We start from the raw sequence: 23,736 nt of genomic DNA on the forward strand, positions 1-23,736 counted from the left end.
AATTAATTAAAAAAAACCTCATCTTAGAATTTTTTTTTTCGTTGATACCCTGATCTTATAAAAAAAGTCATTTTTATCCAATTTTAGATTTTTATGTTTCATCTCTACCTAAAACTATTAAAATTACCCCTTTTCACTTGAAAAAAAAGTTTAAAATAATCCTTTAATTTATATTTATATAATAATCAGACGTATGATATAATCTTTTATTTAATTGTTTTTAATTTTTTTATCTTTTAATTTATTAAATTGTCAATTAGATTTTTGTATTGGGTAGAGATGAAACCTAAAAACCCAAATATGGTACAAATGACTTTTTTACAAGATCAGGGTATAAACGAAAAAAAAATCAAGGTGAGATTTTTTTAAATAATTAGGCCTATAAATTTCATGGTATTTGACTCTTTTTTTTATGATTTCATGATATTTATATTTTTAAAATATCTTATTTTCAAATTTATATATCTTTTTCACCTATTTTTTCATAATTTCCGTCGGTACCCTTTTAATAAAAATATTTATAAAAACACCATATTATATATAAAAAGGTTAACACTCATTTTAAGTCATTTGCATACAAACAGCCGCATTTTTCTCTCTTTTTCTATATCTATTTCTCTAAAAAAAAATCTTCCTTTTTCTCTTCCGTTCATCTAATTCTCTCAATATTTTTTTTCATTCGTCTACTTCCACCCCATATCGTTTTCTTCCATTTTGTTGTCGCGCTATTTTTGGTGTTATTTGCTATATCTTGATCGAATAAAGAAAACAATATGAAATTAACCTTAAAATATCAAACTTATGGCTTATCGTAAAATTTATGATTGTGATATAATCTCTAAACAATGGATCGTAGTTTTTAAAATCAGTTCATAACTATCAAACCTTAAACTCTTTTTAATTTTAAACAAATTAAGTTAATAATAGATTTAAACCCCTAAATTTAAAATTATAGGAAATCAAAATCTTTAAAAATTTAAAAATAATATAATATAGTTGTTAAAAATAATTAATAAAATACGTACAGTTTTATCAATTATGTACATGTTAGTATTGTTTTTTTTTGGTAAATGCAGTATTTTTTTTAATGAATAAACTGGAAAAAAAAAAGATATCTAGATATCTTTTTTTTCTCATATTGTTTTTTTAATGAATAAACTGAGAAAAAAAAAGATATCTAGTTTTTTCTTTTGATAAATGGAAATATATTAAAAAACAATCTAGTTGCTTAGCAAATGAATGAATTGAACGAAGAAAAAGCTTGCCCAAATTCTTAAAATAGAAATTAGCAAAATGAAGTATTATTGTTTTTTCATAGCAAGTAATAATATCATACAACAAAACAACTATCTAGCTAATTTTTAATAGGGGTAATTATATAAAAAATTACAACCTTTATACGAAATTCATTTTAATCACACCCTTTAAAAATTGGCATTTAAAAATATGACCTTTCATTTTAAAAGTTGGTTATAACAGTCACTTTTTCAAAGTTACTTGGAGTATTATAAAAGATGACTTGGTGAAAGCAGTCCAAGAGTCCTTCAATTCTGGTAAACTTCTCAAATCTATAAACTCTACTTCTATTAATGTCATTCCTAAGATGTCTAATGCTGAGAGTCTAGGTGATTTCAGACCTAATGCATGTTGCAATGTTCTATACAAAGTTATTTCTAAAATCCTTACCAATATAATCATCCATATCCTCTATAAGTTGATTTCTGAAAACCAGTCAGCCTTCATTTCTAATAGATCTATAGCTTTTAATATCATGCTGGCCCATGAAATTGTTAGAAATTACCATTCTAACAAAGGTCTCTCTAGATGTCTTCTTAATATATATCTTAAAAAGACTTATGATTCTGTGTCTTGGGACTTCCATGAAGAAATTCTTTTGAACCTTAATTTTCCTGACATTACCATTTCTCTCATTATGAACTATGTGAAAACTCTCAAGTACTCCATAAACTGGAATGGAAATAATGGAGAAGCTTTCAACTCTGAAAACGATTTAAGACAAGGGGACCACATTTCCCTCCTCCACTTTGTGATTTGCATGAATTATCTCTCTAGAATGTTGAACTGTCCTAGTGAGTCTTTTAAATTCCACAAAACTTGTAAGAATCTCAGAGTCGATCACCTTATGTTTGCATATGACTTAATGATGTTTTGTCATGGTGATTTAATTTCAGTTAATTTCTTTGCTGATTGTTCGAAAAAGTATAAAACCACTTCTGGTCTTAATATTAATCCCTCTAAAAGTCAGTTGTTTTTCGATAATGTGGAGAGTAATGCTAAAAATGACATCCTGAACACCATGGGCTTCAAAGAAGGAAGTTTACCCTTTAGATATCTTGGGATTCTCCTTATTTCCACTTGATTATCTAAGGTTGATTGTAAAGGGATAATTCTGAAAATCACCAACATAATTAACTCCTGGACCACTAAGTTCCTTTCTTATGCTGGTAGAGACCAATTAATCTGTTCTGTGCTTATGAGTATGCATGTGTTCTGGGCTTCAGTGGTTATTTTGCCTAAAAGCATAGTTAAAGATATCCAGAGAGTCTGTTCTAAATTCCTTTGGAATGGTTCTAATGAGGGGGAAAGTAAAGCTTTGGTTTCATGGAAGGAAGTTGTCAAGCTTAAAAAAGAAGAGGGGCTAAACATTAATGATAATAATGTGTGGAACAAAGCAGCAATCAGTAAACAAGCTTGGCATATTCTTAATAGTACTGATTTTATGTGGGTGAAGAGTAACAAGATCAAAAAGGGCAGTTTTTGGAGGGCAAAAACTAACTCAGATGCTAGCTGGATGTTGAGAGGTATGCTGACCTTGAGAAATGATCTGAAAGAGATTATTGATTACAAATTAGGGGATAAAACCAGTGTTAATTCCTGGAATGACCCTTGTATTCATGGATGTTCTTTGCTTGAGAAATTTCCCAGAATGCAAAATTTCCCAGATTATTGATTACAAGATGAGGGATGCTGCTGTTAACAAGAATGCAAAAGTTTCTGATCTTTGGAGAAACAATGGATCATTCCTGATCTCATTGATGCAGAAACAAAGGAAGCTTGGAGTTTTATCAGAAGTAATTTTAAGTTGTCTAATGATAGGGATAGCATTAACTAGAAGGTGGTTCATAACAATAGATTCTCTATATCCAAGACTAAGGACATTTATAGAGAGCAGCATGAAGAAGTAGCTTGGCATAAAATGGTTTCGGGCAAGAGTTTAGTTCCCAGACACAATTTTATTCCCTGGATTATCATGAAGAACATATTCAGAACAAAGGATAGACTTAAGAAATGGGGGGTTATTGATGAAGACCTTTGTGTGCTATGCCAGAATGATATTGAAACTAGAGATCACATCTATTATGAGTATCCTGTTTCTAGAAGCATTTGGAATAAAATCCTGAATATTTGCAATTGTCCTAACATAAGTAGCTGGAGGAGGATCATTAGATGGTTCTGCAGAAAAGAAAAGCAAAAAACTGCTAAAGCTGCTTTGAGAAGATATTTATTGATTCTTACAACACAATGGCTATCCTAGCTAAGTTTGATTCTTACAACACTAGATCTCCTATTTATGCTGATATTTGCAATGTGCAAAACCCTTTAGTTTTATTTTCTTTTGTTGCTAAGTTTGTTGGCCTAGTTGTTGCTTAGCTGCTGCCTGCGTGCTATGTAGTCTAAGCTTGTGGTTTTTGTTAGTTGGAGACCTGCCTTTGTTTTTTGCCTAGCTGCTGCCTGCGTGCATGCAAAGTAAGGCTTAGTAGTTTTTGTTGCTTGTTGAAGGCTTGCCTTTGAATTTGATTCTTTGTTAATTGTCTAGTAATGAAGCTCTTTTTTTTTATTTTCTTAAAAAAAAAAAAATTGATGCTGACAAAAAATTACTAATCCTACATACTCTAACCGAAAGATAATAATATTTGGTGTCGATTTATAATTTGGGTCATTGATTAATACTCTAATAAAAAATTTAGTCAAAACAATACACTAAAATGATAGATTTGAAAAAAAATATGAAAGGTCATAATTTTATATGACAATTTTTAAAAGTCATGATTAAAATGAAATTTTGTGTAAAGGTCGTGATTTTTTATGGAATTAATCCTTTTTAATATCATTATTTATACCGGTCTAAAAAGAGTGCATATGGGTTAATTCAAATTCTTTTAACTCAAAGGTCATTTATTTTAATTATTTTTTAACTAGTCATGATGTATATTATTTTGTAAGTACTTATCTATCTATCTATCTATAACTATCTTATATGTGGGATGGAAAGGGAAGGGAAGGGGGAAGGGGGGACAGACAAAATTACGGTAATAGATTTCATTAAGGGTATAATTTATAATTAAAAAATAATAATATTGAAATAATATAAAATCGGATAAGGGCTTTAATATGTAATAGTAATAATAACAAACATAAGTTTAATTGTAGATAGGAGATGTAAGTTAAGCAGAAGTCTAATTTTTATTAAGATGAAGTTGATTCGTAGATAGGAGAAGTTAGCTAAGTAGGAGTCTAATTTTTATTAAGATGAAGTTAATTCTACAAACCCAACAACTAACTTATACACATTAATCATTATCTATTAAGATTAAAAAATTACAGTAAACATAAATTAGTATTTTACTAGCAAATTATACTCCACCAACTCATAATTAAGCATATGTCCCTGTATTAGAGTTCCGAAATTAACAAATATTACTGCTAAGAGTTAATATTTAAATAGAAAACTATTTGAAAATAACTTTGCTTCTATAATATGTGCTCTTGAAATTATTTTATTAACTCATATTCATTCGATATTTTAAATTTGTTCTACAATAAAATAAAATTTCAATAATTGTTGATTTTTTATAGAATTTTCCAGCTTTTATAGATACTTCTCTCATTTTTTTTATTGTGGTCAATGTAAATCACAATGCTTTACATTTTAGGTCGTGATTTTTTTTCATTTTTAATAAACGGAAAAACGGCTTCCTTAGCTCATATTTCCTTCTAAATTAATGTCCTAAAAAATTGTGCTTACTCGACAATTAAAATAGGTAGATGTATAAATACACTTCCAATTTGCTAATGGCAATCTGATACCATAGTGTGATTGTTTTGTGTTTTGAAGATTGAAATTGGGAAATAATATTTCATATCATTTATTAAAAAATTATAAATATTATATTTAATAATTTTTATATATAACGGGTCATATAAATACCCCTCTCACGTCACGTGTATAGAAAGATAGACAAAATTACAATATTAACGTTCAATTAGAGTCTAATTTTAAATTTGTAGTCACTAAAGTTTGTCTAACAATAGAATAATTAATTAAATTAACGCGATTACAATAAGAAAAGAAAAGAAGTTCAATTAGCGTAGAATTGGTCAAGAATTTAAACAAGATAGGTAACGCAATTGCTAAAATATAACACTGTAATAACCCGTAAAATTTTAAAAATTTAAATTGCGAATTCCGATAACATTTTAGTAGTTTACGTAATTTAAAGTCGTTTTGTGATTAGATTCGAAAACGTGTTAATTAAAGTCCGGGTTTCGAAAAGTGTTAATTAAAGTCCGGGTTTCGAAAATATATATAAAAAAAAGAAAAAAAGAAAAACACATATTCATTGTCATACATGAAAAGAGAAATCCATGCATTCTTTCATCATTTTTTTCTTTCCACGTACTGTTGCCCATCATCCTTTATGATTTTATTAATTGGGCTATTCATTAATTGGGCTAATTCTTATTTAGTCTTGGCCATAATTGTGTGTGATTCAATATTAGAAAATTTATCAACATCTGCTCTTTCATTCAATTTTTCAGCAGCACGCAACTTAGTTATTTCCATATTTTTAGGTCTTTTGAATACCGATTTAAACCCTAATTCATACAACATACTCTTTAAACCCTAGCCGTCATTAACCCTGGAATCTCCTGAAGAAAACGTAGCAAATCCTCTTCAAAAATCTGTCGTTCAGTAAGTTTCCTTAGGCTTGAATATTTCAGTTTTGCTTAATATCGACATCTTCGTTCGTAATTGATAACTCTCTCGTTTTAGCTCTAAATTTTGTTCCGTTTGATTCTTGAGATTGTAGACTCAGCCATCTACAAGTCCGAACTTAGTTTTCACACAACGGTAAGTTATCTTTCTCGTAATTGCAGTAACCGTTGCCGCGTTTACGAAATTCTGTTTTTGAGTTTTAAATCGACCTCTTGGGATTTCAATTCGTTTGGCAGCCGTTCGGAGGTCGAAATCAATTCCGTTCATTCCCCGTGAAAGTAGACTCACGCCTCTACGATTCAAAACTTTCCTCTCGTCAAACGGTACGTAAACGAACCCGTATCAATCGCCGCCGTTTTACCGCTTTTAATAGTTCTTAACTGTGAGTGTTAATTGGTTGTTGCCGATGGGTTTTTACTCTTTGATCTTGATAATTTGGATACTCTATTGACTATAATTCCTTGGTTACGGGTTGTTAATCATTAATCCTTAACTGTGATTGTCGTCGTCGTTTCTTAGTGTTTATGTGTTATTGATTTTCGATGGTTTTAAAGTTATTATCAATCGTTTCTTTTAGTTCGGCTCCTATCTTTTTGTGATGGCATGATTGAGGTGATGTTCTTGATTGCTTGATTTTGTATTCTTGATGGTTATTTGTTAACTGGGTTGATTTTGGAAGCTTTGAATTCATGATTGTTTGATATTGAAGTTTCTGGGTTGTGTGTTGAAAATGGCGGGATAGTGTTTGAATTAAAGAAGAAGGAGAAAGTGATAAGTTAGTTCCAGTGGCTTTCTTAGCATTCATAATCATATTTTGTTGGGTTATTAATATTAGAAGATATGATTAAATTTTGAATTGTTGGTTATGAGAGGTTGGTGGGTTTCGTATCTGCTACAATGAAATTGTTTTGTGTCAAATGATTGCAAATGGTGGCTAAAAGGCAAGAATGTTCCTTAAGTGATTTTGTTTTAAACCTATTGATTCTTTAAGTTAAATATTATCTATGGGTTATTTGATTTTAATTTTAACTTGGGGATTTCATTTTAAATAGAAAATTTTGATAATATTTTTAAAATCTAAAAATAATATTTGGTTCATTTATAATTAAATTAATAATAATTATTATTAATATAAATGACAAAATGGATATTATTATTTCAAGATTCTGGCTTAGAGTGCCAATTTGATTAAATTTTTAATTTTGCTTTTAATTGTTTATTAAATTATTTTAGTAAAGTAAATTGCCGGTAATATTTAATTACTTGCGTTTCAAGCTATTGAGTTCTATTTTGATATTAATTAATATTCTATTTAATATTAATTATAAACTGTGGTTTATAAACTCTGGAATATTAGTTGGGTCGGTTTGGACTTGGGTCACCGACATGTGGGTTTAGCTTGGTAGTTTTGAAAAACTCGGCTAACCCACTATTTGAGGAATTGATTTTATTTATCAATTAAATATTATTTTAATAATATTTTCGGATTGGATTTAAGTGCGAACTCAATAGTCTTGAATTAATTTACGGCATTACAATTTATTTGAGAATTGTGTTTCTCTGTGATTTGTCTGGTTATTAATTGTGCTAGTCCTACGTGGTGTCTAGTGATCTTAGAGTTAGGGTTCGTACGGATTTTAACCTATTTATTATTTTAGACCCGTCGACTGCTCGAGGTTCGGAGTCTACGCAGGGTTAGCTGTTTGCCAAGATCACGTGGATAAGCAAGCAGTGAGTTTGTTGTGCTATTTACCGCTTTATTAAGTACCACATCGTATTTTAATATTATGAATGTTTGTGAACTGTTTTTACGGATTATGGAACTGGATTGAAACGAGCTACTCGATAGGCTTGTATCGAGACTGTGCACCGGTAAGTACTCTGGGAAAAGGCAGACTAAAGTCTTGCTTACGCTGGTATATTTATATGACGAGGATTTGTTCCCGTCCACTCTGGGTCTATCGGTATGCTATGTCATACTTACGCTGGGATCATTTCAATACTGTTTTCCATAATCATACTATATTAGTATAAACTGTTTTGATTTAAGGGTTTTAAACTTAATAAATATAAGTAGTATTGCGAACTCATCTCAGTATATCTGACCCCGTTGTTTTCCCAAATTTTTCCCAGGTTTATGATTTGAAAGGTGGTCCACTCCGATTCTTTTGATTCCTCGGAGGTTTTATTGTTATTAAACTAGTTTCTGTTTTCAAACTCTTAGACCGCAGTAGAACTAGTTTATATATTACGTTTGTTATTACATTGGGATTGTCGATTAGACCGATTATTTATTATTAGCATGTTTACACTGGAATATTTTATTATTATATTTAAGGCATGCTGTGGAATATTTCAGATACTTAAATTATTTATATTAGAACTGTAATATAAAGTGTTAGACCTAGGTTGGAGTCTCGGTTGCCCCCGAGCAGTTTTCTGCAGGTTTAAATGGTTAATTGATTTCCGCAAGGCTTGCTACGGGTTTTGGTACAACCATACCCATATCCTAGCGCCGGTCACGATTCATGAAATTGGGTCGTGACAAACACGCGAATATCAAAGGTTGGAATAGTCTTATAATTGAATTTTTAATAAGAGTTAATCGTTCTTATTCCGATGGATAATTCTAATTAATTATTGTGGCATAAATTGCATTATTTTGAATATAGTTGATGGAAAAGAATAATCATCATTCTAAGGTATTTCATAAAAATAGGATTTGTTTAAATAGACCTTAACATATTTTATTTATTAAATTAATGATGTTGGATGAATTCCTAAAATTACAACATTTAAACTCCCTTTTACCGAAGAAAACTAAATAATAATATATTATTATTGTTTTTGCATTAGATAAAAAAAATTAATTTCAATAGAAGTTTAATTATGTTGAAATTAGATAAGATTTGAATATATAAAAAGACAACTCTAATTATACACAATTCTAATAAAATAATAAATAATACTATATTATTGAAATTAAATAACATTTAAAAACTATAATTAAAAATTTAAATAACGGATCATATAAATATCGCTCACGTGCGTGGCACGTGGCGAAAAACTAGTCTATCTATCTATAATCTATCTATTTATAACTATTTTATATGTGGGAGGGGGGGGGACAATACGATATTAGGTTTTATTAAGGGTATAATTTATAATTAAAAAATAAAACTAATAAAATAAATTTATATAATATATATGGTATAAAGATGAGTAGGGTAATATGTACTATTATTTAGAAGTTATAGTTAAATGGAGTGAGATGGACAAGGAGAATGCAAATGGTCCCTAAAAGTTATAACTCAATAAAAATGGGGAGTAATCGATAAGTTGTCTCCAAATCATTTATCATACAACTATTGGGGACGGAGATAGTGGAATTACCTATGATTTTATATGAAATAGTAATTCAAGTAGAATAGGAGACAAAACACATTCAACCTAGCAAAAAAGCCACCGACTTTTTCTTTTCTTGCGCCGGCTAAATAGACAAAAGTATGAGATTCTAAAAGTTCATTCACCCAAGCTTAAATTTTCTACTCGAATTCATCTGGGTAAGTTTTTTTTTTTTTTTTTTTTTGCTTTTATTTAGTGTGATTCTAATTTTATATCTGATATATTGTGGTGCTACTAGCAATAATTCTCTATTTTTTTTTTTGGGGTTTCACGGTGAAATTAGGGCACGAAATAATTGATCTTTGAATTGTTTCTTTTTTGAATTAAACTTAATGTAATTGCAGTACTGATTATAGAACTAGCAGCACATTGATTTGCGTTTAATGATTTTATTTTATAATGTTCTTGATTAGTTTCTGAATAATCATTACAACCCATAATCAATACCTCTCCGTGAAATTTACTTCTTCCAGAAGTGTTGGAATGTACTCATTCGTGCTACTCTTCAAGGTGTGGGTCTTTTGAATATAAAGTTGTGCTTTGTATTCTTTTTTAAAATTAAAATGCTTTGAAAAAGTTCTTAAGGGTTCGCCATTTTTTTTTATTTATGTTTTATTGGTAACTGAATTATTTTAAATTTTGGTTTATGCTTCAGTTAGTTATTAGTTACAACTTACAAGCTGTATTTTCTAGTGTCAATTTTGATTGCTTTAACTTTTCACACATTGGTTAAAAGCAATATACTGATCATTCACTTTATATTGAATCTAAAGAATTGATGATGAGTTTTTTCTTTGTTGAAGGATACTTTTATCGATTTCAAGGTTCTCCATCCTCTCGGTTCCCTTCAACTCGTAATGTGGTATTGCATAGTTGAGCTATTATTTTATAATTATGTTTGTTCTTGTAACTTCATGTCTTTTCATCATTTTCTCTAGTTTGATATGCTTGTAGGTTTCAATTCACAATCATAGTCATTTGACAAGCTCATATTGTGCCATTGCTTGGTTTCTATAATTTGCCAATTCTCAATTCTAAGTCAATTAGTAACCTGCAGCAACATGATGGCAGATAAGCTTTTTTTTTCTTTGGACTCTAATTATTTCTTAGAAGCTGACTTTTCATTCTTTTCCATACTTGAGTTGTTACTAACAGACTCCCTAGGTTAATGCATTGTGTATATGTCTTAGCTTCTTATCATTGTTCTCCAATTAAATTCATATCCATATTGAGAGAATCTTTTGATTCATATACTGTGTAGGTAGTAATAATGATAGAAAAAACCTATCTTGTACCTTAATAAGGTTCTCTAAGCTAAATTTATATATTCATTTGACTCAAATAATATGTATCAGCGGCCATCTATTATATGTTGGAAAATTGGAGTGAGATGGACAAGGAGAATGCAAATGGTGACATCTTAAAATACCAAGTATGTTTGATTTTTCATTTTGTAAGTTTTAATCTTTTTTGTTTTAGATTATTTTACAGTCTCTCTGTTTCGGTCATATGATGGTGGATTCGGGATGGTTCCTAGCTCAGAATCTAAAGGTGAGCTATTAAAAAAACTTCATAATGTTAGTTTCAGAAAATTTACATTTGAAGCTCAATCTTAATTGATGATTCTTGTTGTCTTAATATGCTTTATGTCTTTGTCTTTCTTCCCATAGCTTTTACGTGCTATAGTATATTTTGGCCTATTCAGATTTATTGCCTCATTTTGATATAGAACTATCCAAGTAGAACAGAACATTTTCAATTTTTTGTTCTATAAAATTGTCAGCTGAATTCTTCAAATATTATACCCACAATGATTATATATTGGTTAAATGCAATACACAATTGCATTTTGTTAGATCATATTAGGTATCACTTTTAAATTTAATTTTATTAATTTTTATTTTTAAATTTCTTTACAGGACGATGTGTAATCAGGCAAAAGAATATCATTCATTTTCATGAAGACTTCTCAGCAAGCTAATATTATTTTTTGCATTGTGTATACATTATTATCTTAGTACTTTTAATTTTTTTAAATAACTTTTAGTGGATTAATTTTTAGCTACGTACTTCTTCTTTTTTGAACTCAGCAATGTACTTTTCTTATGTTGGACATAATTTTAAAATCAATGGATTATTGTTTTCATTATTGTGTTTTTATTAAATTTATGTAAATGGTTTGTATCAAAAGGAAACCGAAATTCGTCCGACTAAATATGAACGAAAATCATCCTATTAAATGGGGACCAAAGTCGTCCGCATATTCAATGGGGACGAAAGTCGTCCGCATATTCAATAGGGACAAAAGTCGTCCGTGTTCAATGGGGACGAAAGTCGTCCCTACTCAATGGGGATGAAAGTCGTCCTTATATAAGGGGATGACTTTCGTCCCCACAGTTAGGGACAACAATCCTCCCTGGAATGGGGACAACTTTTCTCTTTTCGTCCCCTAATAAATTGGGGATGGAGGCAATAGAGACGAAGTATGGGGACCAACTTTATTGTCCCCAAAACATTAGAGGACCATTTTTTTAAGAATAGAAGACCATTTTTATGGTTCCCTTACATCTCTTTTTTTTGTAGTGGTACGATACCCAACTATAAATTAAAATTGAAGTTTAAAATTATTTCCACGCGAACAACATTTCAATTTTATGTAGCCAAATAAATAACATGTTAGCAATCTCTATTTTCATATTTATGTGTATATCTTGATCGAATAAGGAAAACAATACGAAACTGAACTTAAAAATATTAATTAGTTTGGCTTGTTGTGTTGTTTTCCTTATTTTATTAAAATCAGTTCATAATTACTAAAAAACAATATTTTAGCCCTTAAACTCATTTTAATTTTAAACAAAGTTAATAATAGATTTAAATTCCTAAATTTAAAATTAGAAAATTATAATCTATAAAGATTAAAAAATAATATAATAATTGTTAAAAATCATTAATAAAATATGTACAGCTTTATAATAAAGCTAGCGCATGTTATTATTGTTTCTTTTTAACAAATAAATTGAGAAAAAAAAAACTATCTAGTTGATTAACAAGTGAATGAATTGAATGAAGGATATAAAGTTGTCCAAAATCTCCAAATAGAAATTAGCAAAATGAAGCATTATAGTCTTTTCAAAGCAAGTTATAATATCATACAACAGGGCAACTGTACCTACATTTTTATATAAGAACGTAACTGTGCCTATAAATTCATATAAAATGCAATTATTAATTAGTTATTAAAATACACTAATAGAAATATGAAAGGATTAATATATTTTGTATGTCTAATGATGATGTTTTATGTTTGTAGTGCAAATGATGAAGGGGATTACTACAGCGAAACCAAATATGGTATAGTTATGAAGAAGAAAATGACCAAAATTAATTTCTTCTACCATTACGTTTCGGGTGGCGAAAATCCTAACGTTGTTCGAATAGCTCAAGCCAATGCAACCAGAAACGAGAGCAACCCGTTTCCTCCTTTCGGGGATCTTAATGCTATTAATAATGCTCTAAGGGTAGGGATCGAACCGAACTCACGAATCATAGGGCGTGCTAAAGGACTCGAAGTAGAAGCGAGCCAAGGAAATGAAATGCCGACCGCAGTTGTTTACTTGGATTTCGGATTCACTACGGGTGAACTTAATGGAAGTTCATTTGTTATTTGTTCAAGAGATTTATATTTAGAGCCAATACATGAGCTAGCAGTTGTTGGTGGAAGAGGAAATTTCAGGATGGCTGAGGGTTTTGCTAAGGTTGAATTAATATTTTTCAATCCCACCGATGGATATGGCGTTGATAAGTACTGTGTTAACTTATATCATCACTAAACCTATGATCAGGTTAATACTTAAATAAATATGAATAAGTTGTATTATTACTCAAACTATATATGGTTGGATTTCTCCTTCATAAAAATATGTAATCATACGTGTGAGATTAGGTTTCAACCTTCTCTTTAAATTATAATAAAAAAATAAAGAATTAACCGATGTTACGGTTTCTTAATTGAGCATGTTTTGATTAACTCGTTTTTTATCTTTAATTTTGCACTAACTGGTCCCTGAACTTGTTGCATCGATTCCTTCTTTGGAAATCACCATTTTCTTCCGCATCATCTTATCCTTTCGATCGGTTAGAGAGAGTCGGTCATGGTCAATTTCAAACCGTTTTCTTCTGCATCATATTATAAACTTTTCTTATCTCTATGAAACAGATGGAGAAATTTTTTTATGTACAATTTTAATGTATTGTACATCACTACATTGGCTTATTAGAATTAATTTTATTTTATTTTTAATATGAAATAATTAGTTTAGTGCTATAATAATGGGTTAATAACAAATTATACTACTTATGTCATCATTTAATTGAAAATATTTTCTTTCACATTTTTTAAGAATATTCAAATTGTTTACACTTCTATGTTTACGTTATATTACAGGTTCGATAGCTTAAAAAATTACAAACATTAGTGTGTTTGTGCAAATACAAACTTTTAATTTTTGCAAATACAAATTTTTAATTTTTGCAAATTAATACATGAACTGTTTTTTTTTTTTACAATTTTAGACATCAAACAATTTCCGTTAAAAATGTTGATCTATAACCCGCAATAAATACTATTTTGACGTCCATATCAGCATTGTTCTGACTGAAAATTGCTCGGTATATGAAATTGTCAAAAATTGAAAGTTGAAGTCCAAACAAATTGTATCAATTAAATTAAGATAGATCAAATTATATCTTTTACAATTAAATTAATATTCAAAAGTTTATAGCCAATCAGGAAAACTTTTAGTATTTTGTTTTCATTTTGATTCTATCATCAACAACTAAACAAATATTTTAGTAATATATACATTTCATGGTCTTTAATTAATTGATCATAAAATTAAAATATTTATTTAGTTGTTGATGATATATTTTATGGTGATTAATCGATTAATATAAATCTATACTAATTAATTTTATTAGTATTATAACATTATACCAAATTAGGAAAAATATAGTCATTTTTTCATTTATATCAAATTTGAATTTGTATTTACATTATTAATAAGATCAAATTATTCTGACCATTCTAACATTTATCTTAATTTACCGTTTAGTTCCTTCTAAACGGTAAATCATGCTAATGTAGCAACTGGGAATGGACGGACAATTGATCATTATGAAGATGGCAAGAAGATTGCGGCTTATGAATCCGATCTCTGAATGAGACACCAAAGGAGTTATGATACATTGTGAGACGGGGCGGTCGACATCAGCTATGACATGATTTTTCAAGACTGCCATAACTTGTGTTGTGTTTTTTCAGATGCATTTTTTTTCTTTTGAACGTCGTGATTATATTTGATGGCACATAAAGTTGCTAAAAAGGTCCTTAGAGATTATAAATTTTGTAACAATCCGCTAGTACAAATACTGTAGCTAGACTCGAGATTTGTGTAAATTCGTTTACTCTTAAATGAAGTTCAACTTTTCCCCAATAAAACTAAAATTTGTGAAATTTAGTGGAGCAGGGCCCGGGACAATTACTCACTATAATGTTCAGTTTACAGTATACACTAACAAAGGAAGATTAGGCCAAGTTGATGGAGAAGGTATTGATAATTTGAGGGACAACCGCATTGGCAGTTTAAGAAGAAATATTGGAGCAGTCAACCCTTTTCTCCAAGTATGAAATCGCTAGTTCCATTTCGAGTTAAGTTTTTTCATTTGATTAACTGTGCATAACAAGATTTCTTCGGTTATCACGGGGATAATTCCACGTGTTTTATTTGTGGTGTTGTGGAAATGCAAGATTAGATTTAATTAATTGTGACTTTGCAAGAAGCATCTGGTTTGGTATACTTCCGAGAATGGACGTGGCTTGGATTTTTTTTAAAATTGTTTTGTGAAGTTCATGTTTCAACGGCAGCTTATAGTGCCCAAAGGATCGTACTTGAAATTTTTTGTAGATGTTTTGGTCTCTTTTAGTTTGGAAAATTTGAAAGTGCATAGATAGAAGAGTTTTAGTACGGTGATCATATGAAGATATAATTTTAACTGTTTTTTAAATGCAATTTTTCTTTTTAAAATCTGTAATGAAAATTTTGCTTACTTGGGATTCGATTGCTATAGGAATCCTGCCTGTATTTTTTTTTGTTCCATGACTTTTTAACATTTACTGCTAATCGTAATTTTTAATGTGTCATCATGAGTGTGCCGTTTTTTGTGCGAAAATTTTGAGTATTTTGTAAATTTTAATATACGTATTATTTATAGAAAAATAACTAATAATCGCATTATATATAAATTTGTAGTTAATAGTTATTTTCTTATATAAAAATGTATATACAGTTGCCCTTTTGTATGATATTATAACTTACTTTGAAAAAACTATAATACTTTATTTTGCTAATTTCTATTTTAAAATTTGGGACAACCTTATATACTTCATTCAATTCATTCAATTTCTAATCAACTAGACATTCTTCTTTTTTTCTCAACCTATTCGTTAAAAAATAATGATAACATGCACATAATTTATAAAATTAGACATATTTTATTAATGATTTTAAACAATTTCTATATTTTTTTGAATCTTTATAGATTTTAATTTTCTATAATTTTAAATTTAGGGGTTTAAATCCATTATTAACTTTGTTTTAAAATAAAAATGAATTTAAGGGCTAAAATATAATTATGAACTGAATTTAAAAAATTACGATTCATTTTTTAGAGATTACATCACAATCATAGATTTTACGGTAAGCCATAATCACTAGTAGTAGTAGTAGCACTAGCACTAGTAGTAACAATAACTGTAGCAGTAGCTAGCAGTGGTAGCAGTAGTAGCATTAGTAGTGGTAGTAGGAGTTGTTATTGTTATTTTTTATTATTATTGTCGGTGTTGGTGTTGGTGTTATTTTTATTTTTATTTTAGATAAATGGTAGGTATATTAGCACGCTCACAAAGCGAAAGCGGCAAAAAAAGTCAGAGACAAACCTCTAGGCAAATAAAATTACATAAAGAAATCAATAGAGCGATAAACATCATTTTCCGAGTAAAGAAAACCTCTGATTCCTAGTTCGTTAGTATTCCACCGCCTTGCAAATGGTTAAGAAAACCAAGCTCTGAGCATTCGTAGTTGTGTCATTAAAAACTCGATTGTTTCGTGCTTTCCATAGGTGCCAAACTCCGAAGAACCAAATAAGCTTCCATATAGGTCGATATTGTAATACCCCAAAGTATTTTAAGGTAATTAAGTCGTGCCACGTGTCGAGATTTCCGATAAATTAAATTAAGGAGAATTTAATTTGATTATATCGGAAATTTAGAATAAAAATTTAATGAGTCAATTAGCAGGATTAAAGGAGTTATTATGAAAAGTTGGATGTGGAAGCATTTTAGGGGCTAAAGTGCAAATTAGCCAATTAAGCCCGAAAATAGAAATTGGAGGATTCTCGATGAAAATCTATATTTTAAGTTAGTATTATTTATTTGGATATAAATAATACGTATATGAATTAATAGAAAGATTAATTGAATAAGTTTTGGATTAAATTGAAACTTTTGAAAAGTTTCAAGGACCAAAGCGTACTTTAGCCAGGATATATATGAGATTGAGATGAAGGAAGAAGGGATCAGAACCTTCATTCCTTTTCTTTCTTTCTTTCGTTCTTAACGGCGATCGATTACGGTTCCATCGCTCGATTCCGTTTCTCGTCCATTTTCGACGTTTAATAGTTCGAATTGATCGTACTCTCGAGGCGAATCACGGTAAGCTTGACGTTTTACCGTTTCGTTGATTATATTTTAAGTTATATCGATTCAAAGTTTTAGGCCACGAAACGATTCTATCGTTTTATCGAGTATAGGATTGATATATAGCGTTTTGAGCTTAGAATACGCGTTTTGGTTGAGTTTGGAGCGTTTTTGCGTATATAGCAGGTCGGGAACCTCGGAAATCGATTCCGGGGATCGTGCACGACAGTACACGATCGTGTACTGTGGTACACGAACGTGTACCATCAATGGTACACGAACGTGTACTAAGGTACACGAACGTGTACCATCATATGGTACACGAACGTGTACCTCCCTGCACGAGCGTGCATCCTTCGATTCTCGCACCCTGAGTCTTCGTGCCTTGATTGAATCAATGGAATTCACGTATTGAATCGGAAATCGAATAGTAGTTAACCTAATGAGGTTATAAGAAGATTGAATTAGAAGTAAATTGCGATCCGTAAACGAGTTTGATATCGTTTATTGGGATATGCGTGAGAAGCACGACGATTAATGAAAGTGAAACGTGTCGAGTCTTGAGTCTAGAGTCAATCTTAGAATAGGATTCTGATGTGAGTCAAATGTTTTGAAATTGTTTTAGATCCAGCGAGGCAAGAAGGAGCTGGACCAGGAGCTCGGGAAGCTTGACGTTTCTAAAGCCCCGACGTATTTTTGGATAAGCGTTTTCAGTGAGTTTATACGATTTGCTTTTAAAGTATTTATTTAAGCAATTATTTTATATTGCTTTATATTTGAATTGCATGTTTTATATGCGAAACTTTATATGAATTGCGCATATGCTTGATTTGAAACCAGTATTGATCCGATGGAACGTGCTACCTATTGGGCGACAATAGGACTGTGTGATCACCAGTTTTGATATAACTCAGCTGGGAGCTGATGATGAATATGAAATTTACGATTGGGTCATGAGTTAGATACGCAGAGTGAACTCGGCTACGGTGTAGCCTGGAAGTCCCCGTATCTAGTGGCTGGGCCACCAGCGAGTTGGACTCGCGATTGATATTTATGATTGGGTTGATCGATTGATTATTAGTATGTTTGAGGATTAAGGTTTCATTCGGATCCTGTACTTGGCCGCATATGATTGATTACGATTTTATGTTTTGTTTGAATACTTATTAGTAAATGTATGAACTCACTCAGTATATCCCAATATACTGACCCCTCACAGATTTCCTTTCAGGATAAAGACGCTTTGAAGCAACGGACTTCTATCCTACTTCCAGAAGTCTGTATTTTTGAGTATGTAAAGAAACAGTACTTTACTCTTAGAGCTGCAGTAGATAAGTATTTTGTGAGTCAGCTGTAATATATAGTTTTCTGTAAATATAACTTTAACGTTTTAAAGTTTTAAACGTTTTACGCTTGCTGCGTTATATATATTATGACTGCCAGAGGATATATGTGCCTGGCATGTGTGCTTCTGCATGATACGTGTTTATCTATGTCATGCATGACGTTTATGTTTCGCGAAAAATTATTGTACGTTTTTAGGCTTGCTACGGGTTTCGGAGAAACCACTCCCATTTCCTAGCGCCGGTCTCGGCTCAGAGATTGGGTCGTGACAATGTTGGTATCAGAGCATGGTCCAGTTACCATTGCTTATGTTAGAAAAGTGATTGATTTTCCTAGGATTCTACTGCAGCACATAGGGCTCGAGTCTTGTCTTTGTTACGTATTCGTTTGATTTTCAAATTTTCAGCTTTCCCTTTAGGAGGTGAATCTGTCTTGTGTGTGTTCGCTTGTGATGAGATGCGCGTTTATTACGGTATGCGTTTGCGATAATATGCGGTTATGTGGCTAAGTAACGCTGTTTGTCTTGGTCAGGATGTCTGACCAACGATAAGAAGTAGAGTGAGCTGCCGCTGCAGCACGAAATGTTATAGAAGGGGCGCATGACGTCCATCCAGAAGCTCAAGATGAGTCTTCTGTTCAGGGAGGAGGTGGTGGCCAAGAGGCCCAGGCGCAGGCACCTGGAGTGCAAGCGCAAGCCCAGCAACCTAATGTTGTGGGTTTTGATCTGAATCAGTTTCTTACGGGAATTGCGGCTATGCAAGCTAATCAGGCTGAGGTGCAGAATATGCATCGTGAGCAACTACAGCAGCAACAGTTACGTAATGTGGCTTTCACTGATCGAGATATCGTTTTGGCTTATATGCGCCTCAAGCCAACTAAGTTTGACAGTACAGGCGATGCTCTCGATTTCCTCGAAGAAGTAGAACGTAATGCTCGACGCCTGCAAGCTAATGAGAGACAGACCATCATTATGGTGGAAATGTCATTGAAAGGACCTGCGAAAGATTGGTTTCAGCAGCATATTCAGCCAACCATGGATACTATGACCTGGGCTGAATTCGCGAACCATTTTAGAGAGTACTTTTTACCTTATGCGGTGACGGAGAGTTATCGTAGTCAGTGGTTGACCCTGAGTAGAGGCAATCGGTCTGTGCAGGAGTATGTGACGGAGTTTACTAGAGTGAGTAGGTTTGCACCAGACCTGACTACAGACCCAGTCAGAGTGAACTCGAGGTTTGTAGAGGGTCTAGGAGCGGAATTTGTAAGTCTGACGTCTGATATCGGAAGAACCCTAGTGCAACTGATTGATAGTGCTAGGCAAATGGAAGTTTCTCTGATCCGTTTTGGAAGAATTCCTGACCCTTCCAATGTTGCACCTGTGAGAGATAATACGTTTCGTAGCGTACAGAGTGCGCCTACTCAGTCATATGTTGGGAATTATTCTCGATATACACAACGTCAGCGAGAACGCAAAAGACCTCGACGTGGAACTCGAGTTAGTACCTCAGGCACCGGATTTAGTGCCAGATCGATGAGTGACATGGGAGGCGGAGTTCCTTTATGTCTGAACTGTAATAGGAGGCACTACGGCGCGTGTTATACTGCTAATGGAGCATGTTTTAACTGTGGTCAACGAGGCCACTTTGCTAGAGATTGTCCAAGGCAGATGCCCCAAGGTTCGATGACTACTGTAGTACAGCCTTCCTATCAGCAGCAGAGAACTGCGCAGCAAATAGCGTCAGGATATGATCAAACAGGAAGTACCTTTACTGGCCAGAGAGGCCGTGGTTATGCGAATCGAGGAGGCAGAAATGGCGGAGGTCGTGGTACTGGCCAGACTTCGCAGGCTGGCGGGAGTCAAGCTAGGGTCTTTGCACTGAATCCTCAGGAGGCTCAGGCTTCCAATGCGGTGGTGCAAGGTACCTTTTCTATCGCTTCTCAAGACGCCTTAGTTTTATTTGATCCGGGCGCTACACATTCGTTTGTTTCGCCTAGTTTCGCTAGTAAGTTAGGAGTACAACCAGCGTATCTTAGGAATCCCTTATCTGTAGCTACTCCAGTTGGAGAAAGTGTGGAAGTTAGTATCGTTTATCCGTCTTGTCCTGTGAAAGTTCAAGGACGAGATTTGTTAGTCGACTTAATTTTACTCGAGGTATTAGCTTTTGACGTCATTCTAGGAATGGATTGGCTAGCTCAGCACTATGCCAACGTGGATTGTCGGAAGAAGACGGTGACGTTTAACACGCCTGGAATTGAAGCGGTTTCAATTCAGGGTGATAAGATGGAATCTTCTACGAGTATCATTTCAGCTATTAAAGCTTGTAGTATGTTGAAGAAGGGATGTCAAGGATTCTTAGCGATAGTGCGAGACATGGAAAAGGAAAGTGTAAATTTAAGTGATGTGCCAGTTGTGTCGGAATATCCAGACGTTTTTCTAGAGGAATTACCTGGATTACCTCCAGATCGCGAGATTGAGTTTTGTATCGAATTGGCTCCTGGCACGAAGCCAATATCGATACCTCCTTATCGAATGGCGCCAGCAGAGCTCAAAGAACTTAAGGATCAATTAGAAGAATTGTTTGATCGTGGTTTTATTAGACCGAGTGTATCCCCATGGGGTGCACCAGTGTTGTTCGTGAAAAAGAAGGATGGATCGTTTCGACTATGTATCGATTATCGACAGCTGAATAAGGTGACGATTAAGAATAAGTATCCGTTACCCAGAATCGACGATTTGTTCGAACAGTTACAAGGAGCGAAGTTTTTCTCCAAGATTGATCTAAGATCAGGCTATCATCAATTGAAGATTCGTAACGATGACATACAAAAGACTGCTTTCCGAACTCGATATGGACATTATGAGTTCCTCGTTATGTCATTCGGATTGACGAACGCCCCAGCAGCCTTCATGGATTTGATGAATAGGATATTCAAACCGTACTTGGATCAGTTCGTGATCGTGTTCATTGACGATATTTTGATCTACTCACGTTCAGAAGAAGAGCACGCTCAACATTTGCGAATAGTACTACAGACGCTAAGAGAGCATCAGCTTTACGCCAAATTCTCTAAATGTGAATTTTGGCTAACGGAAGTGGCTTTCTTAGGTCATGTGGTTTCACAAAGAGGCATTAAGGTTGACCCAAAGAAGATCGAAGCTGTGATAGAATGGAAGCGGCCTGAATCAGTTACGGAAGTTAGAAGTTTCCTTGGTTTAGCGGGATATTATAGACGATTTGTACAGGACTTTTCGAAGATCGCTGTACCTTTGACAAAGTTAACTCAAAAGAACGCGAAATTCAACTGGACGGACCAATGTGAACTCAGTTTTCTGAAACTGAAAGAGTGTCTGACGACGGCACCAGTTTTGGCACTACCAGAAGGAACGGAAGGATTCACAGTTTACTGTGACGCGTCAAGAGTTGGGCTAGGATGTGTCCTTATGCAACACGGTCGAGTGATTGCATACGCTTCGCGACAGCTCAAGAAGCACGAGGCGAATTATCCGACGCATGATTTAGAGTTAGCAGCAGTGATTTTCGCGCTAAAGATTTGGAGACATTATTTATACGGCGCTACGTGCGAGATCTTTACAGATCATAAGAGTCTCAAGTACATTTTTGACCAACGAGAGTTAAACCTCAGACAGCGGAGATGGATGGAGCTACTGAAAGACTACGATTGTACGATACAGTACCATCCAGGCAAGGCCAACGTAGTGGCAGATTTCTTAAGCAGAAAGTCGGCAGGAATTCTCGCGCACGTTACAACGTCATGGCGGAGACCATTAATCAACGAGATTCATACGATGTTTAGCCAAGGGGTTGAGTTTGAAATCTCATCTCTCGGAAACCTAATGGCTCAGTTAACGATACGATCGACGTTGATCGATCAGATCAAAGAGTTGCAAGCGGATGACCCTCAATTGAAGCATCTAATTGAGGAAGTACAACAAGGAAAGAGTCAAGATTTCAGTATCGTCAACGGAATCTTGAAATACGGCAATCGAATGTGCGTTCCAGATGTGGAAGACTTAAGACAGAAGATCATGGAGGAGATTCATGGAACGCTCTATAGCGTTCATCCTGGTTCCACGAAGATGTACCACGACATCAAATCAACGTATTGGTGGAGCGGAATGAAGAAAGACATCGCAGAGTTCGTGGCGAAATGCCCGACTTGTCAGCAAGTCAAATTAGAGCATCAACGACCTTACGGTTTTCTTCAGCCCTTACCCATCCCGGAGTGGAAGTGGGAGCAAATCACGATGGATTTCGTAATCGGATTGCCCAAAACGCAGAAAGGGTTTGACTCTATTTGGGTAATCGTGGATCGTTTGACGAAGTCAGCGCACTTCATTCCTATCAAGATGACTTATTCTGCAGCAAAGTTAGCGGAGATTTATATCGATAAGATCGTAAGCCTACACGGAGTTCCCGTATCAATCGTTTCAGACAGAGGTTCCGTATTTACCTCTCATTTTTGGAAAAGCTTACAAGACGCATTAGGAACGCGATTGAATTTCAGCACTGCGTTTCACCCTCAGACAGACGGTCAGTCTGAACGGACGATTCAAACGTTAGAAGATATGCTTCGACTTTGCGTATTAGACTTCGGAGGTAGTTGGGATACGTACCTACCTCTAGTCGAGTTTGCCTACAACAACAGCTATCATTCAAGCATCGAGATGGCTCCTTACGAAGCATTGTACGGGCGAAAATGTCGATCTCCTATTTGTTGGGACGAAGTCGGTGAGCGAAAGCTCACTGGAGCAGAGATTATTCAGATTACGTCAGAAAAAGTTCCGTTGATAAAGCAGCGTTTGAATACTGCTTCTAGTCGACAGAAGAGTTACGCGGATCCCAAGAGGAAAGATATCGAATTTCAGATCGGAGATTACGTGTTTCTTAAAGTATCACCGATGAAGGGAGTTATTCGTTTCGGAAAGAAGGGTAAATTGGCTCCGAGATATGTCGGACCATATCAGATCGTGGAACGTATAGGCTCAGTTGCCTATAAGCTAGACTTGCCACAGGAGATGTCGCAAGTTCATCCTGTCTTTCATATTTCCATGCTTAGGAAATATGTACCAGACCCTTCTCGAATAATTCAACCACAAGTGATGGACGTGAGCGAGGAACTAACTTACGAAGAACGGCCAGTGCAGATTGTCGACACGCAGATACGACAATTACGAACGAAGAAGATTCCA

The 23,736-nt window shown here is 33.4% G+C and overlaps 2 protein-coding genes and 1 long non-coding RNA gene across 6 annotated transcripts; all 3 read left to right on the top strand.

Moving 5' to 3' along the window:
- The first annotated feature begins 1,603 nt into the window (after window positions 1-1,603).
- LOC126668286 (uncharacterized) lies at window positions 1,604-3,556 on the top strand. The gene is made up of 6 exons (XM_050361488.1): window positions 1,604-2,090; window positions 2,193-2,288; window positions 2,403-2,465; window positions 2,523-2,822; window positions 2,947-3,092; window positions 3,134-3,556. The coding sequence occupies exons 1-6, from the start codon at window positions 1,604-1,606 to the stop codon at window positions 3,554-3,556; spliced, it is 1,515 nt and encodes a 504-aa protein (XP_050217445.1).
- A 5,765-nt stretch (window positions 3,557-9,321) lies between these two features.
- Window positions 9,322-11,489, top strand: LOC126666944 (uncharacterized). 4 transcript variants are annotated; one of them, XR_007638021.2, is made up of 5 exons: window positions 9,322-9,582; window positions 9,838-9,934; window positions 10,228-10,286; window positions 10,379-10,975; window positions 11,344-11,489. It is a non-coding gene; the product is annotated as an uncharacterized LOC126666944 (long non-coding RNA). The 4 variants fall into 4 exon arrangements; XR_007638019.2 differs by lacking the exon at window positions 9,838-9,934 and having other exon boundaries at window positions 9,325-9,582; window positions 10,363-10,975; XR_007638018.2 differs by lacking the exon at window positions 9,838-9,934 and having other exon boundaries at window positions 9,326-9,582.
- A 1,196-nt stretch (window positions 11,490-12,685) lies between these two features.
- On the top strand, window positions 12,686-13,351 carry LOC126670758 (dirigent protein 4-like). The gene has a single exon (XM_050364579.2). It carries the CDS (start codon window positions 12,715-12,717, stop codon window positions 13,255-13,257), a length of 543 nt encoding a protein of 180 aa, XP_050220536.1. The 5' UTR covers window positions 12,686-12,714; the 3' UTR covers window positions 13,258-13,351.
- Window positions 13,352-23,736: the final 10,385 nt, after the last annotated feature.

This window comes from Mercurialis annua, linkage group LG2 (genome assembly GCF_937616625.2).
Source record: "Mercurialis annua linkage group LG2, ddMerAnnu1.2, whole genome shotgun sequence".
In the NCBI taxonomy this organism is placed as follows: Eukaryota; Viridiplantae; Streptophyta; class Magnoliopsida; order Malpighiales; family Euphorbiaceae; genus Mercurialis; species Mercurialis annua.

What these genes read in the sequence shown, in the direction of transcription:
- LOC126670758 (XM_050364579.2), top strand. Translation starts at nt 12,715, where the DNA reads ATGATGATGTTTTATGTTTGTAGTGCAAATGATGAAGGGGATTACTAC.
- LOC126668286 (XM_050361488.1), top strand. Translation starts at nt 1,604, where the DNA reads ATGTCTAATGCTGAGAGTCTAGGTGATTTCAGACCTAATGCATGTTGC. An exon ending in TGCTAGCTGGATGTTGAGAG is followed by an intron (nt 2,823 to 2,946) that starts GTATGCTGACCT and finishes GAAATTTCCCAG; the next exon opens with AATGCAAAATTTCCCAGATT. An exon ending in AGCTTGGAGTTTTATCAGAA is followed by an intron (nt 3,093 to 3,133) that starts GTAATTTTAAGT and finishes AGCATTAACTAG; the next exon opens with AAGGTGGTTCATAACAATAG.